Source organism: Podarcis tiliguerta, assembly GCF_965153285.1.
Source record: "Podarcis tiliguerta genome assembly, chromosome: 3".
Classification (NCBI taxonomy): domain Eukaryota; kingdom Metazoa; phylum Chordata; class Lepidosauria; order Squamata; family Lacertidae; genus Podarcis; species Podarcis tiliguerta.
This window is the reverse complement of record NC_139536.1, coordinates 16,565,289-16,584,603: the sequence shown is the minus strand read 5'-3', so window position 1 is coordinate 16,584,603 and position 19,315 is coordinate 16,565,289. Positions and strand designations below refer to the sequence as shown.

Here is a 19,315-nt window from a genome sequence, read left to right as displayed (position 1 = left end):
GTATTATTTGGAATTGACTAAAAAAAACCCCACTCACTTAATAATATCTTCTATGTCCCAAATAAATCCAAGACAGCTAGGGTGCATTGTGAGATGGTCTGGACGACTCCGCTGGAGTCATGACAAAACCAGTTGTGAGTATTTTTCACAAGTGTTGTAAACTATGGCTATACCATATGCTTATTTTCAGTGGAGGAGTTCCAGTTGAATTCAGTGAGCTTACATATGAGTAAACATGGAGAGAATCTAGCTGCAAGTTATTAGTTGTGCAATGATACATTTATGTAAAGGTAAGGTAAGGGGACCCCTGACCATTGGGTCCAGTCGTGGCCGACTCTGGGGTTGTGCCGCTCATCTCATTTTATTGGCCGAGGGAGCCGGCGTACAGCTTCCAGGTCATGTGGCCAGCATGACTAAGCCGCTTCTGGCGAACCAGAGCAGCGCACGGAAACGCTGTTTACCTTCCCGCTGGAGCAGTACCTATTTATCTACTTGCACTTTGATGTGCTTTAGAACTGCTAGGTTGGCAGGAGCAGGGACCAAGCAAGTGAAGGTCACCCTGTCACGGGGATTCGAACCGCCGACCTTCTGATTGGCAAGTCCTAGGCTCTGTGGTTTAACCCACAGCGCCACCCGCGTCCCTATGATACATTTATGTACAATGCTCAAAATTATTCCTCCCAGGGAGGTAGGTATAGGTTTGCAGCCTTAGACTGCCACGTGCGGCTCAGTAAAGTGTTCAGAGATTTATGTTTTGCCTGTTTTTAATTTGGGTATTAATTGTGTTTTAAAGATGTATTGTAATCTACGATTGTTTTCAGAAGATGTTCTTAAAAGCAACAATGATTAAATGCTTGATAAAGTCTCATAGTCACTCGGACAGAGCATGTCTGTTGCAATTTCAGCCCCCTTGGTTCAGGGATTTGGAAAGAGAGTCAGGATTGTCAAAACAGGACATTGTATATGCTGCCGTTATGTGAGCTGCAGCAGCATGGAAACAAGAAACTAAGGCTGTGTTCACACTACACCTTTCAGGTACATTTGAAGCTGTAGTTTGCTAAGGGTTGCTGGGAATTGTAACTCAGTGAGGGGTAAACTACAGGGTCCAGAATTCTTTGAGGGAAAGAATGTGCTTTGGATGTGCTTTAAAGGTTTTGTGTGCAGCCAACAGGTGCAGGCTGAAAATCTTAAGTTTTCTTTTTCTTGTTTCAAGGCCCAGCATCCAGCAATTGCACAGGTTGTGCGTGGTTGTGGTGGGGAGCCTCAGGGCACCAAGCTTTCTTGGGTGTTTTTGCCGGACTAGGATGTGCTGTCGAACTGTGATAATTGAACTTGGTGTCCAGGATTGGAGGATAAAGAGTTGTGCTCAAGTGTATGTAGAAACTAGTCTACAAAGTAAAATTTACACTTGTTGCTTCTTCCAGTTTTGCCTCTGGCTTCTCCCATGTGGCCCTTGGAAGGTTGCTCAAGTGGGAATAATAATAATGATAATGATAATAATAATCAGTGCTTTTTTTCCTGGTGGTACACAGGGGTACACATACCCCTAAACATTTTGTTAATCTTTGTACTTTTGTCCATCTACTGTATTTATTTCCCCCGATTTGAACTATAAAATGGTGATTTTCTTGAGTCAAAATGAGAGTACCCCTAAACATTTTTTTAAGAAAAAAGCACTAATAATAATAATAATAATAATAATAATAATATTTACACCCCACCCATCTGGCTGGGTTTCCCCAGCCGCTCGGGGCGGCTTCTAGCACTTATAAAAATATAACACAATGTCAAACGTTTAAAATTTCCCGATACAGGGCTGCCTTCAGACGTATTCTAAAAGTTTTGTAGTTCTTTATCTCCTTGACATCTGACATCTGATGGGAGGGTGACATCTGATGGGAGGGTGTTCCACAGGGAGGGTGCTACTGCCAAGAAGGCCTTCTGCCTGGTTCCCTGTAACTTCACTTCTCGCAGTGAAGGAACAGCCAGAAGCCCCTCAGAGGTGGATCTCAGGGAATCTAGCCCTGGGGCTGTACCCCTCACAGTCTGGGCAAGGCTTGGTGAAATTTCAGAGGCAGAGAACACGGGAGTGGCATGTCGGGGGAGAGAAGGGACTTTCTAGTGATCATAGGGAACTGCTTCCTTCTGCACTAGGACATTGTTCCGTCTGGGACAGTGCAGCACTGGGGAGCAGCTCTCTGAGGTCTCAGGCAGAGATCCCTTCCCCTGCCCTGCTGCCGGCAATGCCAGCAACTGAACCCAGGGCCTTCTGCATCCAAATATTGTGCTTTACCACTAAACTGTGGCTCCTGTCAAGGGATAGGATTTCCAGGGACGGGGCTTCAGCGTCCTGCGTAGACCCTTGCACCCCTACCTTCGTGAATCAGCAGAAACAAAATGAATAATGCAGGATTAGCAAATCTGCTTGATTTGCATCATGTATGCAAGGTGCATAATTCAGCATTCTTCAGAGTCAAGCGTTGCTCTATTTAGGCCAGGCTGCATGGAGACCCGCAATGTGCATGCTGATTTCCACCTCACCCCCCTTCCTCAAACCCTTTTGCCATTTGCTCTAAAATTCTTTCTTCTTGCTGTGTCAGTTGACGTATAAGATCTTTTTTTCACATGATCTTCTCTCTTTTTTTTACATGCAACCTGTCAGACTGTACATCAAAAAGACAGCAACGATGATACAATATATTTTGTGGCTTGCCTCTGCCTATTGAAATTTGTTTTAGAAGAATTTGTACATTGAAAGGGCTCGTGGGAATAAGGATCCAAATGAAAGTTCAGGTGCTTTATTAATCTGTTCCAACGCAGCTGTGCCGGCTGAGGGTACCTGTGCCAAATCCTTTTAAGGCAGTGGAGCTGGTCCAGACCGTGATGAGGCTCTGCTCTTCTTCACAACCTTATTCAGTGACCCCAAGTGTAATAATTCCTCTTGAACCATCTGCTTCCCATTCTTGCCAGAGGGTTTTCTACGGAACTCTTGCCTAAGTTCTGGATAAATGTAGGACACACAAGAATATCCGAACAGGCCTTGTCAGCAGAATCATCTTAAGGGAGATCTTGCAATATTGCATTGCTCCTTGAAACACACGGCTTCCCACAGATACTGAAAATTACAGGCAAGCCTATGCTCTATTCGTTTGCTTTCAAAAGAATTTTTATTTGAGTAATTGCACGTGTAAACAAAACCATGTGGATGGACTTCCGTAAGCTTCGTAAATATAAAATGCATGTATTGCAAACTCTTAAATTGGTTTCATCCATGGATGTACACATGAACCCACAAACACACACAAATATGCAAGATTTATCTGTTAGAGAAAGCTGATTCACCATACATGATGCAACTGGAGCCCAAAATTCACTTAATGTTGTAAATGTTATTGGGATATGTTAGGACGGCCGAGTGTTAGTTGTTTAGGTTCAGCTACTGAAGCTCATTGAGAGGTGTCTACTTCTTTGGGTAAAAAAGCATCATCTGCAAGCAAAATGAGACAGGACTATTGCCCCCATTCAACTAAAGAATCGCCAGCATTGCTCTGGATGAGAAGGCAGTCAGTACTCCAGTTGCCTTTTCGATATCTTGCAGGACATCATATGAGCTCCATTTACCTGCTGCAGCTCTGCTCCAATGTCATCCCTTGGATATATTAGAGTCTGGCGCTTGCATTAGAGCAAAGAACATAAGAAAAGCCCTGGTGGAACAAGTCAGAGACATATAGAGTCCAGCATTCTGTTCTAAGCTGAGAGATTCTAAGTTTTATCTTATATACATGCCCCTGAAAGTATTTTTACTCATCTCCTGTAATTTCTTCTCCCCTTCTCCTTCCATGCTTAACTTGCACCCTATTCCCCACAAGCTATTTCTATCATTCCTCCTCCCTACCATATGAACTTCTTTCTCCTTTCTTCTCTCATTTTCTTCCTTTCTAGCTATTACTGTTATTATTAAATTTTTAATTTTTTTTAGTATTTTATTATGTTTTTATATGCGCTGGAAGCCACTCAGAGTGGCTGGGGAAACCTAGCCAGATGAGTGGCGTATAAATAACAAAACATTGTTGTTGTTGTTGTTGTTGTTGCCAGCCAGGGGCATATCAGAAGACAAGAACCCTCTCCCATGAATGTTGCCTCTGATAATGGAGGTAATATGGCCATCATGACAAGTAACCATAGATCGTCTTATCTGATATGAATTTGTTTGATTCCCCTTTTAAACCATCCAAGTTGGATGGCCCAAGATGTATCTTTAAAAAAAAAAAAATTATTGAGTTTTGCTGCCAATGATGTCACCTTTCCTTATGAAGAGCTGCTCCAGCCCCTTGGTCTTATTTTGGTTGCCCTTTTCCAGCTCTACAATATTATTTTTGAGTCTTTTCTGTGCAGAATTGGGCTGTTAGGCAGCACAGTCCTGAATGTTTCTTCATGGCATGTTCTCCCTTGAAATAATCTCCTAAGAACAGAAAGTCATTGGGGTGCTTCATTACTGTGGTCGGATTTATTCCGTGCCACATTCCTCCCCCAAACCCCAAGCAAATTAATGCATTACGTATTTTATCCTTCTCTGTTAGTTTTCAGATGTCAGTTGAAGAGGGTTTTATTTCAGGGGACAGCTGGGATCCATTGAATTATGAATTCGTGTTAACCACTGGTGCTTCTGTTGGGCATGTTTTGTTTTTCAAATGCTGTCTATTTAAAAAATGACTTCACCCTATCTCCCTAGTTAACTCAAGCCTTCTTCTGACTCAGCATGAAGCAATCACCCATCCAAAATGTTCCACGTGGCATAATTAATAGTCGCTCCGTTTTTACACAGCAATCTCAGGTATAACAGGAAATATTTTATATTCTACACACACACACAGGACCGTGACACACACAGGACAAGCCTCTTGCTCTCTTTCATTCCCTCATACTTTGGTCACCTTTGTTGATTGAAGGATGCCCTTCATGACTAGAAATGGGAGATATATTTCTGAGGCAACAGTGTGGTTGTTTCAGTTTCTAAAAGAATTGCCCGTAAGACAAATAAAGCAAAACCCACTTCCTTCATCATACTCAGTATATCGACGTGGGTCGCGCTGTGGTCTAAACCACTGAGCCTCTTGGGCTTGCTGATCAGAAGGTCGGCAGTTCGAATCCTTCCAGCTGGGTGAGCTCCCGTTGCTCAGTCCCTGCTCTTGCCAACCTAGCAATTCGAAAGCATGCCAGTGCAAGTAGATAAATAGGTACTGCTGTGGTGGGAAGGTAAACGGCATTTCCATGCGCTCTGCTACTCATCACAGTCCTCCGTGCGCCAGTAGCTGTTTAGTCATGCCCTGGAAAACTGTCTGTGGACAAACGCTGGCTCCCTTGGCCTGAAAGTGAGATGAGCGCCGCAATCCCATAGTCGCCTTTGACTGGACTTTGACCGTCCAGGGGTCCCTTACCTTTACCTTTTACTCGGTATATATACTGTTTCCTGCTTGGCAGGGAGTTGGACTCGATGGCCCTTGTGGTCTCTTCCAACTCTATGATTCTATGATTCTACTAGAAACCTTTTTCTCTCCTTTTTGTGGGGTGGGGGCAGGATTTAAATAATAATAATTATTATTATTATTATTATTATTATTATTATTATTATTATTATCATCAAGTTTTCAAGGCAGATCTGCCACTCTGCTCCCTCATGAACCCCAGCTGGGTATGAGGGAAAAGAGGATGATCTTGGAGATTCCAGAGGTGGATGGACTGTGGGAAGCGAAAGGGAGAAAAAGTGGAGAGCAGCAGTAGTCAGGGAAGGGAGGTAGAGAATTAAGTGTTTGTTGGGCAGAGAATGTGTGTGTGCCCATCTAGTAAATCTAGGTCAAATCTAGTAAAACAAATCCTTGAAAAATTACCCAGTTTTTCCATTCCCCTCCCTGAAACCACCATCAAATCACAGATCAGAGCTGTCTCCATTGACTGACCCAAAAATATCATTGATGTGGGACATGGATCATTATGGGTCTTCACAGTTCTTTGTTTGCTGTGCATGAAGGTGCTCACTGGTATGTAGTACTGCTACTTCTTTGCTGCTCACAGCAGCCATTTTGTCCTGGCACCCATTAACATGTGCATCATTAAAAAAACTAATTAAAAGTAAAAAAAATAAATTTAAAAAAGCACGCTAGATCTTTAAATGGGGTCACCGCAAAACCATATAGGTTAGCTGTGTGGTCCACAAATGTGCTCAGTGATGTCTTAGTGGGTTCCTTGCCCTCCTACATGAGGAAAATCATTAGGCGTGGCTGACATGGAAGTGCAATTTGTCTGGAGAGGGGCAGTGAGTGCTGTGCAAATGCACTGGCAGAACCAATCCAGCAGTCATATGTGTGTGCATGCACGGATCTGACCTTCCCCTTCTCCTCTCCTCACTGGTGCCAGCAGCGACTCCAGTGCCAGAAGGCCAACCACTTCAGAAAATCATCACCATGCAGGCAGATTTGTGCCCTGTGGAACTCCTTCCCATCAGGTGTCAAGGAAATAAACAACTATCTGACTTTTAGAAGACATCTGAAGGCAGCCCTGTTTAGGGAAGTTTTTAATGCCTGATGTTTTATTGTATTTTTAACATTTTGTTGGAAGCCGCCCAGAGTGGCTGGGGAAACCCAGCCGGATGGGCGGGGTATAAATAATATCATCATCATCATCATCATCATCATCATCAATATTTTGGTGATGCTGGCAAGCAGCAGATCTGTGTTTTTACTGAGCAGTGTTACCAACACTAGCATTAATTTCTTGGTGGCTTTTGGGGGTAAGGTAAAGGTAAAGGTACCCCTGCCCGTACGCGCCAAAACCCAGCAGTACTGAAATGGTTTCGACGGTCACGCATGTGCAGAAGCGCTAAATCGCACTTTGCGCATGCGCCAAAGCACCGAATCACAACCCACAGGTGCGGTGCTGCAGGTGCGGACGTTGCAGGTTGCAAACGTGCCTCCCGCATGGATCATGTCCGCAACCCGAGCATCCACTGTATATGCATGCATTCTCTCTTTCTGTGTGGTGGTGATAATGGGAAGAATAGTCCAAGGGAGTCCAAGGGAAACGATGCCTTATGAGGAATGGCTAAGGGAGCTGGGCATGTTTAGCCTGGAGAAGAGGAGGTTAAGGGGTGATATGATAGCCATGTTCAAATATATAAAAGGATGTCACATAGAGGAGGGAGAAAGGTTGTTTTCTGCTGCTCCAGAGAAGCGGACACGGAGCAATGGATCCAAACTACAAGAAAGAAGATTCCACCTAAACATTAGGAAGAACTTCCTGACAATAAGAGCTGTTCGACAGTGGAATTTGCTGCCAAGGAGTGTGGTGGAGTCTCCTTCTTTGGAGGTCTTTAAGCAGAGGCTTGACAACCATATGTCAGGAGTGCTCTGATGGTGTTTCCTGCTTGGCAGGGGGTTGGACTCGATGGCCCTTGTGGTCTCTTCCAACTCTATGATTCTATGAGTCCGAAGGAAGAGAAGTAACCAGAGGAGATACTGCCTATGGCACTCCTTCAAAATTCCAAATGTGTTCATGGGGTCTAAAAGGATCGGTCACTCATGCCCACTTACGTATTTTCCCAGCTCACCGACAATCAGGACTAGCACCATGCCTTTTGTTTTTAAAGCAAGACAAGATTCCTAGAAAACCAGATTCCACAATAGTTCCCCAGCTGATTTATGGGATGCATGTGTGTATATGTACATAATCATAACACATGTGGCAGTGTTAAATGACAGCGTTCCATCTTCTTCTGTAATATTCCTTTAGGCTGTTAGTGGCAAATTAGAGCTCTAAAACTGTTCACGGCTGTGGTTCTGGAGGAAGCCATCTAAACTATCCCAAAGGGGATCAGTTTTCTTACCAAATGACACTCAGTCAAACTGACTGCATGAAGCCATATGACTAAGCTAAAACTAAAGAAACTTAGCTCTTCACCCCCACAAACTGCTTCCAGTGTACAGAATAGAATATAAAAGCAAATAGAAGTCCCTACAAATCATGTGAACATGACTGAGTTTCCAGAGGCAAGCTATGCAGTGACAAAACCCTGAAGATTTTATCTGTCCCGACACTTAAATGTTTGCTGTAGAAGTTATGGTCTTTCCCAAACCATAGACATAAGTCTGAGCGCATGTGAGGCTGGCCTGTTCATTTGCCCATAATTCTCTCACAGTCTGGGTGAAAAGATTGGTGGGACATTAGAGTGTAACTTCTGCATCCAGTAAAACAAGATATCTACCCAATGTATTTAATCTTCATATTTATAGCCTGCCTTTCTTCCATGGAACACAAGCATGGGGTTCACAGGCAATCTCCCATCCAGACTTATCCCAGATGTTGACTCTATCCAAGTGCACTTAGCTTCAGCGAAAGGACTGCATGACTTGCCTGCCTTTGTAGTTTGGGAGGCACACCATAAATTACCTTTTCCTGCTCTGTATTCTGTTAATAGCTCTGGCTGTATCCAGTGCAGGTCCTACCAAGAGAAGACCCATTGAAAAGAATGGGCTCTGAGTAAAACATAGCTGGACACAAGCCATGGTTTGCCCTCTACATCCAAGGTTTTTCTTTCACACATAACCTACCAGAGAGGCCCTGGCATGATTGTGTGTGTGTGAGAGAGAGACAGAGACAGAGACAGAGAGAGAATCCATTGCCTTTGCTGTTCCCATGGGGAAATATCTCATTAAAGCTAATGGGAGCTTTTCTCCATGCAAATAAATCACTTGGAAGGTTCATTGCGCTCAAGCAGTATATACATTTCATTTTCAAAAAGAAGTAGGCACAGGAGGCCCAACCAGATCAGGATCACAAAAGGGCAGAGGATTGCCCACACACCCATGCCAATGCCCTAATCCAGATTGGGGCTTGCCTTAAGGGCAAAGTAGGTGATTAATGTAATACATGCAGTTTAAATATTTTTCATTACTTTTCAAAAGGAAGTTTATACAAAATTCTGCAAAATGCAGTGTTATCAGTTTCTGATGACGATATACATAGTCCATATACAGTTACGGATCAATGTTAGAAAAAGGCAAGACATAAAATAAAACCAAAATAGACAAAGCACAGGTATGCGAATGCGTGGAAGGTAGCGACTGGAACTATTTATAGCACAGACATTATGGTTAAACAAGACAGGGCGGCAAAAACATGGGCTCTATTATACCAAGGGAAAGTATTTAAAGTATTCAAATGCCCTGAGTCACTTTATCAGCCATATTTGTCTGTAAGCTGTGTGTGTGATCCTCAGCCATGTTCCCCCTTGCTTTCAAATGAAACTAAATCGGGCCAAACAGGTAGGAAATTGTCCTTTTTTTCTTTGGCCCCTAAGAACTCTCTGCTGATGGGTTCCTCCGGATGAGCCGTCACTCTTGCAAGTAAACAAGAGCAACAAAAGGATTTGCTCCAGTGCTTGCCCACACCGGTTACCAGTGTTCAGTAACTAGAAAATGTCAATACAATAACCATTATATTTGCTGATATAATCTACCCATGTAAAAATGTTTCATAACACAGCAGTTCTGAAAGTCAAATATATCCAGATGGCACCTGTCTTGATGGGGAGCCATAATACTTGTGGGAGCATTTATTGTTTTTCTACGTGAAGGCAATTTCAGTTCAGTGTAATACTTGTGATTATTTTATTTTATTATTTCCCCCCCAGTGTTTTTGATCAGCTTTGCTGCAAAATATCTTCTCCTTGAGGCTGAACATTCAGTAGTGACTAAATATCTCGATATCCTAGTGGTGGGTGGTGACCTTGCCAAAGTTTGTAATTCCTGCACTTGGAAGAAAAACTGGGGTGACTTATAATTCGAGGTGAACATTGCGACCCTGAAAGTTCTTTTCCAGCTAGGATTGTAATCCAAACCAGAGAACAGCTCTTCCCACACCCAACAGATTTGCTTCCATAAACATTGCTGCCTGTTTTGAAGAGGTTCATCGATGGAGGGGTTAGGGCACTCACTTTGAAAGAACTTGCATTCTTGTTGACATGTCTCTGATAAAAATCTGAACAGCGGATGACAATGGCTAGGATCCAGTGGAGATACTATCCATGTGCAAGTGCTCACATGTCCCAAACTGTAAACTGCTTTTCTGAGCTTAAGGAAGTTTGGGAGTTCAGCAAGGGACATTTCTGGAGAGGAACCCATGCATGCAAGGATCTGATCTATGAAAGTGCATTGTGGTACACAAGTACTGTAAACAGGATTTGGGTTACACAAGACTTTTCTGTGCAGGACACAAGAGCCAGTGTGGTGCAGTGGTTAGAGTGTCAGAGATCAGGGTTCAAATCCCCAGTCACTGGGTGGCCTTGGGGCCTGTCGCTGCATCTCAGCCTATCCTGCTATACGATATGATACAATATCTTTATTGTCAATGTCCCTTATGGAACAATGAAATTGAAAACTACATAAAACTACATAAAAACTACATATAACTATCAAAAAACTACATAAAACTACATAAAAACTACATATAACTATCAAAAAACTACATAAAACTACATAAAAACTACATAAAACATTCAAAAACCCCTAAAAACTCTAAAACCCCATTTAAAAATACACTATACTACAGAGACCCCTTATGCTGTGTTTAGAACCAGAATTGCATTAGCGTAGAAACTGTTTTTCAGGCGGCTAGTCCTGGCCTTTGTAACCCTATACCTTTTTCCAGAAGGCAGAAGCTGAAAGAGATCATTTCTGGGGTGTGTACTATCAGGGCTATCTCTGCAGCTTTCTTATGGCACCTGGCAGCATAGATTTGCTCTAAGGTGGGAAGAGTGCACCCAATAATTCTCTCTGCAGTCTTTACAACCCTGGATAGCATTGTTTTTTCCCTGGCCGTGCAGCTCCCAAACCACACGCACATTATGGGGTTGTTGTGGGGATTAAATGAGGGGAGAGAACCATGTGCACTGCTTTCAGCCCCTTGGAGAAAAATGTGGGATATAGATGCAAAAAAATAAATAAAATAAACGTGGGTCATCTTGATTTTAATATAAAGTGGGAGGTTGGGGGTGAAGCATTGACAGGTAGGAGAGGGAAGGGGAATCAGATTCCTCCCCCAAGCATCACTTGTTTTTAATGCCGTTTTTGATCAGATCCCAGCTCAAGAAAAAGGCATTGGAATGAAAGCAATTTTAGTGGGGGAAAGTGCTGGAGAGGAGGGCTTGGCTCTTGGCCTTGGTGTACTTTACCCCTCCACCACTGCCTGCCACTTTATATTAAGTTAATGGTAGCCTGGCTTCTACACACTGGTCTGTTGCTGCTGGTTGAAGTTTGACCCTTACATCCTGTGTTTTCCTAGCTGTGCCAATCTCAGCCTACTGCAGATTAAGTTTACGTAGCAATTTCCATTCTAATTATCTGTTTTCAATCACTCGCATCTTACATAAACTTTCCAGGCTTCTTCTCTGCCACAGATGTGTATATATAATTAAACAATTAACATTGCCAACTCTGTGGTATTCAGTAGAAGTAACCAGAGTTCGCAAAGCACACTTGTATAGATATAGATATATATTTTTAAAAGCAACAACTATGGATTAAATTGATGGTGGCTGAATGGAAAGGAAGTGTGGAATGGATTTATCTCACCCAGAGTATAGATATCACACTGAAAACTGGAGAGAAGCTGAGTGTTTGGGCAGTGGGAATGTGTTCCACAGGGATTCACAGTAAGGTAATTATTTCCATAAAGTGCATTTGTACGTCAGGACCTCTTGTCTGCATAGAGTCTCAAACCAGGGTCCTCTGGGAGCTCAGCTGGGTTTTTGCTCCTGTGACCTAAGATCCAAATGACTTGCACAATTTAGTTACCGTATTTTTCGCTCTATAAGACGCACCAGACCACAAGAAGCACCTAGTTTTTGGAGGAGGAAAACAAGAAAAAAAATATTCTGAATCTCAGAAGCCAGAACAGCAAGAGGGATCTCTGTGCAGTGAAAGCAGCAATCCCTCTTGCTGTTCTGGCTTCTGGGATAGCTGTGCAGCCTGCATTCGCTCCATAAGACGCACACACATTTCCCCTTACTTTTTAGGAGGGGAAAAGTGAGTCTTATAGGTGAAAAAATACGGTATTTCTTTATTTGTTTGCTTGTTCCATTTATATACCACTTTTCCTTCAGTGAGCCCAAGGTGGTATATGTGGTTCTCTTCTTCCCCGTTTTATCATTGCAGCAACCTCGTGAGCTCAGGTTAGGCTGAGAGTCTGTGCCTTGCCCAATGTTGAGCCAGTGAGTTTCATGGCTGAGCAGGGATTTGAACCTCGATCTCCCAGATCCTAGTCCAACACTCAAGAGCTGAGCTGAGTTTCATTGGTTCCATGTGATTGGGAAGTATCCTGGTGATACTGTGAGTTCCTATGACTTTGCTGAATGGTATTAGTTGTTTTGATGAATTTGTTGTTGTTTGCTTTATATGCTACTGTGTGATAGTATAGTGATCACAATGGGGTTTTGTTTTGTTTTTTTAAAAAATGCCATTGTGATTACTGCGAACCACTTTGAGCTCAACATTTGTTGTTGGGAAAGTGGAATACAAATACTAAATCAGCTCGTCATGCTTTTAAAAAAGAGGAAGAAGGAAAAATGCTGGTGGGCATGGGCCAAACCCTTAAAAAGGGTAAAGGGGACCCCTGACCATTAGGTCCAGTTGTGACCAACTCTGGGGTGGCGGCGCTCATCTCGCTTTACTGGCCAAGGGAGCCAGCGTACAGCTTCCGGGTCATGTGGCAAGCAGGACTAAGCCGCTTCTGGTGAACCAGAGCTGCACACGGAAACGCCTTTTACCTTCCCGCCAGAGCAGTACCTATTTATCTACTTGCACTTTGACGTGCTTTCGAACTGCTAGGTTGGCAGGAGCAAGGACTGAGCAACTGGAGCTCACCCCGTCGCGGGGATTCGAACCACCGACCTTCTGATCGACAAGTCCTAGGCTCAGTGGTTTAACCCACAGCACCACCCAGAAGCAGATTAGTCATGCTGGCCACATGACCCGGAAGCTGTACGCCGGCTCCCTTGGCCAATAAAGGAAGATGAGTACCGTAACCCCAGAGTCGGCCACGACTGGACCTAATGGTCAGGGGTCCCTTTACCCTTTACCTTAGTAGGCGTTAGGCCCATCCAATATAACTATTTAGATCCCAGCCTTACCCATTGCTTCATCATTCTGTGTTCTTGCATGGGTCTGTGCACTGCCCCATTACCACGTGCTGTGGGAAAGAAATGGCTCTTAATGGGCAGGAAAGAAGGTGCTCTGCTCATCTGTGGTTTTGACGCCTTTTAAAGTCACCTCTTTTTTGGCCACAATTTGTGTAACAAATGGGTGCCAGAGATAGCATCTGTTAAAACCAGCTCCTATGGCCAAGGGGAGGAAATTAGCAGACTCTCCTTGCTCAGCAAACCTTCATTATACATTTACACCCATGGCAAACAAGCAAACTAAAAGGACCACAGAAAGAAGTTTCACACCTTATTCCCCCCCCCCCCCCCGGTAATTCTCAGGAAGGCAAAACCTGCTTTTTTAGGTGACAGGTGAAGACCCTTTTATTCTCCAAGGCTTTAAAGAGCGGACTGGTGTTGGCTGCTGCTTTTATTGGCTTGCAGAACAGGTTTTTGCTGCTCCTGTTCTTTCAAAACTCTTTGTGTGCCTTTTTAATTGTTTTATAATTAAAGTAAACATTTTTGGATATTTTAAATAGAAAAAAAGGATATGTAAATGTTTCAAACAAACAGAAATAAGCTCAAAAGAAAAGAAACGTTCCGTGCAGCATAGCAGAGGGGACATAGCTTTCTGGTGCCATTTTTAGTTAAACATCTGAGCTAGGTTAAGAGCTTTGAGAACTTAAAGACGAAAAGTCGCTTTATCCAGGGATAGCCCACATATATATTGACCTGTTCTGACCTCTTTTTCTTAATGGTGACTGCTCCTGCTCAGGCTGCACAGAAAAAGCATTTTGGTTCCAGAAATTTATTCTGACTTTTCAGCTAAGATATAATTGATAGAATTCTACAGGATGGGCTATTAGTGTGTGAAAACAGTTCAGTTCCAATGATCCCCAGGCTTGCACCTCCAAATGGTGGAGATGTCAGGTGCCATCTTAGCACCCAGGCACCTTCACTTGTTCGTAAATGGTTGAAAGCTAGGTGCAAAATGTGCTTGGCACCTGGCTAATTTTGAACACTGATTTTAAGCACATCCAGTACACAGGAGGTCATTCCCACAAAGAACCTTCAGAGTGCTACCATTCCCAGCACCATTAACAAACTACAGTTCCCAGGTTAAGGGGTGATATGATAGCCATGTTCAAATATATAAAAGGATGTCATATAGAGGAGGGAGAAAGGTTGTTTTCTGCTGCTCCAGAGAAGCAGACACGGAGCAATGGATCCAAACTACAAGAAAGAAGATTCCACCTAAACATTAGGAAGAACTTCCTGACAGTAAGAGCTGTTCGACAGTGGAATTTGCTGCCAAGGAGTGTGGTGGAGTCTCCTTCTTTGGAGGTCTTTAAGCAGAGGCTTGACAACCATATGTCAGGAGTGCTCTGATGGTGTTTCCTGCTTGGCAGGGGGTTGGACTCGATGGCCCTTGTGGTCTCTTCCAACTCTATGATTCTATGATTCCCAGGATTTTTTGAGGGGAGTCACGTGTGTGTGTGTGTGTTGCATGTGCAGTGTGCAGTGGTGTAGATCTGCTGTGACAAATGTGTTGTAGCTTGAGCTGTAGCAGAAAAGGTGCAGCTCCATCAGATACATGAAAGTGGACCACAGACGTTATACAGTGGTACCTCGGGTTAAGAACTTAATTCGTTCTGGAGGTCCGTTCTTAACCTGAAACTGTTCTTAACCTGAAGCACCACTTTAGCTAAATGGGACCTCCTTCTGCCACCGCGCTGCTGCTGCGCGATTTCTGTTCTCATCCTGAAGCAAAGTTCTTAACCCGAGGTAATATTTCTGGGTTAGCAGAGTCTGTAACCTGAAGCGTCTGTAACCCGAGGTACCACTGTATATGATCTGCACATAGATCCAGAAGGAGAGGGGTATGGTAGAATCTGTGTTGCAGAATGAGATAAAAGAAGTGTATCCATATCTTCGTTGCCCTACTCATGGCGACGCAATTTGAGCTGCAGCCATAAACAGACTAGGACAGCCTTCGCCAGCATTGGTGCTTGTCAAATGTTTTGGTCTACAGCTCCCAATTATTATTTGATTGTTTCATCGAATTTATACACTGCTTGATTTGTGGGGAAACCCTCAAAGCAGTTTACAATAAAGAACAAAGCAATAATGGAGCAATCGATAGCTCCAGCCAGCATGAGTTGTAGTCCAAAACACAGGGACGGCACCAGGTGTATAAGATTGTACATGGTGTTGAGAAAGTGGGCAGGGAGAGTTTTTTCTTCCTCTTTTTCAATGCTAGAACCTGGTCTCATCCGGTGAAGCTGAATGCCAGAAGATTCGAGACAGACAAAAAGAAAGTACCTCTTTCTTTTGCTACCGCACGTGGCGGACTCCAGCTTGGGCTGGCTTTAAGGGGATCAGACACATTCATGGAGGATAAAGCTATCAATGGCCCCTTGACATGATGGATAGGTTGCACTGCTTCCAGTATCAGATGCAGTACCCAGAGGCCTCTGAACAGAGGTTTTTTTACGTTATTAAGGCACGGGCAACTTTCTAGGTGACTAGCTTTCTGAGACCCATCGTATAAATTCCCCATCGACATGTAAATGCTGGAGAATGGACAAGCATGCCACTGACCTTCGTTTATTTATTTTTTTATTCCACTTTTTGTATAATTCACAGCCATTGAGAACAGGTTTGTTTATTATTCTTACCCAGATTTAGAATGTTACTGGTAATTTTCATTTGGCGTTTAGAAAACCTCTACCAGATATTACTACAGGAAATGGTGTCCTGTTTTGTTTGTTTCATTAAAAAAGGGAAAAGGTGACACTTCAGCAAGGATCTGCCTGTGCTGTCAAAAATCCATGTTAATTCAGACAAGCTTAATTGGTTGTAAACACCTGTTTTTTGTTGTTGTTTATTAGTTCAGTGATTTTCAACTGAATGCAAGTTGAACTGGAAATCATTAGCCGACAGCAGATGTACGGATTTCATGATATAACTGTTCTAATTCGCTAATGACTTGACAAACCATTATTTTTTGTAAATGGGGTTTATCCTGTGAGATGCTTTAAATCTATGTGACCTGCGGAAAGACAGTAATTTTGCAACTCTCCCCCTGCTACCTGAATCTGGATAACACTTTTTTACAATTTTGTATCCTGCAGGTTGGAAAACGTTGGGAAACTGGTACGAGAAGCCAATCATGATGGGATTAAAGAATCTAGCTGCCTTTCCTGGTGGTCTTCACCTTTTAAGTGTTTGTGTGCTCTTGCTGCTATTTCACATGGACAAAGTGCATGCAGAACATCCGTCCGAAAATGCCAGCAAAGTTGATGAGTGCACTGGTACCTATTTCTGTAAGAAAGGTGTGATTTTGCCAATCTGGGAGCCTCAAGACCCTTCCTTTGGAGATAAAATAGCAAGAGCTACCGTATACTTTGTGGCTATGGTCTATATGTTTCTAGGAGTATCCATCATAGCAGACCGCTTCATGTCATCCATAGAAGTTATCACATCCCAAGAAAGAGAAATCACGATCAAGAAACCCAATGGCGAGACCACCAAGACGACTGTTAGAGTTTGGAACGAGACTGTTTCCAACTTAACGCTGATGGCTCTGGGCTCTTCTGCACCTGAGATTCTCCTTTCTGTCATTGAAGTGTGCGGCCATGGCTTCACTGCAGGGGACCTTGGGCCGAGCACCATTGTAGGAAGTGCTGCTTTTAACATGTTTGTCATCATAGCCATCTGTGTCTACGTTGTCCCTGATGGGGAGGTCAGGAAGATTAAGCACCTCCGTGTGTTTTTCGTCACGGCCGCTTGGAGCATCTTTGCCTACACGTGGCTCTACCTGATTTTGTCTGTCATATCTCCTGGGGTTGTCGACGTCTGGGAAGGCTTGCTCACCTTGTTCTTTTTCCCCATCTGCGTGGTGTTCGCATGGGTTGCGGACAGAAGGCTTTTGTTCTACAAGTACGTCTACAAGAAGTACAGGGCTGGCAAGCAGAGGGGCATGATCATCGAGCACGAAGGCGAAGGGCCACAGTCCAAAGCGGACATTGAAATGGATGGGAAGGTGGTGAATTCTCATGTTGAAAGCTTCTTGGACGGCACCCTGGTCCTAGAGGTGGACGAGAAGGACCATGACGACGAGGAAGCAAGGAGGGAAATGGCCAGGATCCTCAAAGAGCTGAAGCAGAAGCACCCAGACAAAGAAGTTGAGCAGCTGATAGAGCTAGCTAACTATCAGGTATTGAGCCAGCAGCAAAAGAGCCGAGCCTTTTACCGTATCCAGGCGACTCGGCTCATGACGGGAGCTGGCAACATACTGAAGAGGCATGCAGCTGACCAGGCAAGGAAAGCGGTCAGCATGCACGAGGTCAACTGTGAAGTGGCAGACAACGACCCTATCAGTAAGGTCTTTTTTGAGCAGGGCACCTACCAGTGCCTAGAGAACTGTGGCACGGTGGCTCTAACTATTGCTCGCCGAGGTGGCGATTTGACCAAGACCATCTCAGTTGACTTCCGAACAGAAGATGGCACAGCCAACGCTGGCTCCGACTATGAGTTCACTGAAGGGACTGTGGTGTTTAAGCCAGGCGAGATGCAGAAGGAAATACGGGTGGGCATAATTGACGACGATATATTTGAGGAAGACGAGAACTTCCTCGTTCACCTCAGTAATGTGAAAATGTTATCTGAGGAGGGAGAAGACGGTGTTCTGGAGGTCAACCACATTGCAACCGTGGCTTGCCTGGGGTCGCCTGCTACTGCCACTGTCACGATCTTTGACGACGACCACGCTGGCATTTTTACCTTTGAGGAGCCAGTCACCCACGTGAGTGAGAGCGTGGGAACGATGGAAGTGAGAGTGCTACGGACATCTGGAGCGCGAGGAAATGTTATTGTGCCCTACAAAACCCTCGAAGGCACGGCCAAAGGGGGCGGAGAGGACTTCGAAGACACTTGCGGAGAGCTTGAGTTCCAGAACGACGAGATTGTGTAAGTACTGCTAAACCTTTGTGGCTTGTCAACAGTTCAGGTATACTTGCAATCATATCTGGTAAAATGTTATCGTCAAAGTTCATGCTGAATCAAATGCTGGGTGCTCTTGTGTGCAAAATATAGAGGAAGCCATGGCACCTTAGATGCTGTGTGTGCGTGTGTGTGTGACTGTGGCAAACCCATGCAGATTCCCCATGTTATGAAGCTGTGTGCATGTCAGAGAGCGCTGTCAAAAGGAGTGAATCCCAGAAGTGTGTCTGTGCATTGTTTCGAAAGGCCACATGACTGTTGTGTGGAAATTACCAGCCTTTTCAGAGATCCCAGGTGGGAGTAGCTCTAAACAGTACAAGGTGAAAGCAATGTAGAAATCGTAGACTCTTTTCCCAGGCACACTTGAGCTCATCAGGTATGTGGCTAGGAAGATCTTGCTTTCAGAGCTTTTCTGGGATGGCCCTGCTGTTCCCTTTGCAAAAAGCAGCCTGAGACTAATAAGCACCGTCAGGTTGCAAGTTCAGAGAGGGCTGTCATTAGCCTTTGTGACATCATGAAATATTTATGCCCTGCGCTTTCAAGTTAATGTTGCCACGTGGGGGAAAGTCCAATTAGGCAAGGCAGCCAGGTTTGACAGTTTACAGACAGGGAAAGAGGCTAGGGAGGAAACATTGCTGATAAGCATTTCCTGGCAACTAGGGACAGAATTTCCCTCTTTCGTTTCTGCACAAAATTGTAAATATATTATTGTCTATTTATTGTATGGTGAAGGGAAGTAATGGAAGTCTGAAGGACCACCCTGCAAATCAAATAATACTTCATCCTATATACTTCAATGTGAAGGAAAGAGGCCACTGCCCATCTCAAGTTCTAGTCCTTCATGAAAACAAACTATTCCTAAGGCAGAACCGCTTGTGAATAATCGTGCACATTGCATTAACTCTGGAGATCATGGACCAGTTCCCTATTTAAAGGAAGTCTGTTGAGTCCGGCACATTGAATGCTTAACATTAAGTTTTGTGACTTAGTTTATGCATTCACATAATGAATTTGCATCTTGTTGCCGTGCATAATGTGGAGGTAGAAATTGTTCTAGCAGTGGTGCTGATAAATAAGTGAAGGGCTTAAAAAAAATATCTTGGGAGGGTGCCAACCTGTGGG

General features: G+C 43.9%; 1 protein-coding gene across 12 annotated transcripts in view; it reads left to right on the top strand.

Annotated features, from left to right (window-relative positions):
* SLC8A1 (solute carrier family 8 member A1) overlaps positions 1 to 19,315 on the top strand; it is a 304,433-nt gene that overhangs the window by 50,145 nt on the left and 234,973 nt on the right. For 9 of the 12 annotated variants that reach the window (XM_083432982.1, XM_083432980.1, XM_083432978.1 and 6 more), the window contains exon 2: positions 16,324 to 18,160. In XM_083432982.1, the coding sequence (XP_083289108.1) occupies positions 16,362 to 18,160 (1,799 nt within the window). In that variant the 5' untranslated portion in view covers positions 16,324 to 16,361. Of the gene's footprint in view, positions 1 to 9,127; positions 9,318 to 12,206; positions 12,381 to 16,323; positions 18,161 to 19,315 lie in introns of those variants that run through there. The other 3 variants (XM_083432977.1, XM_083432973.1, XM_083432975.1) reach the window with 2 other exon arrangements.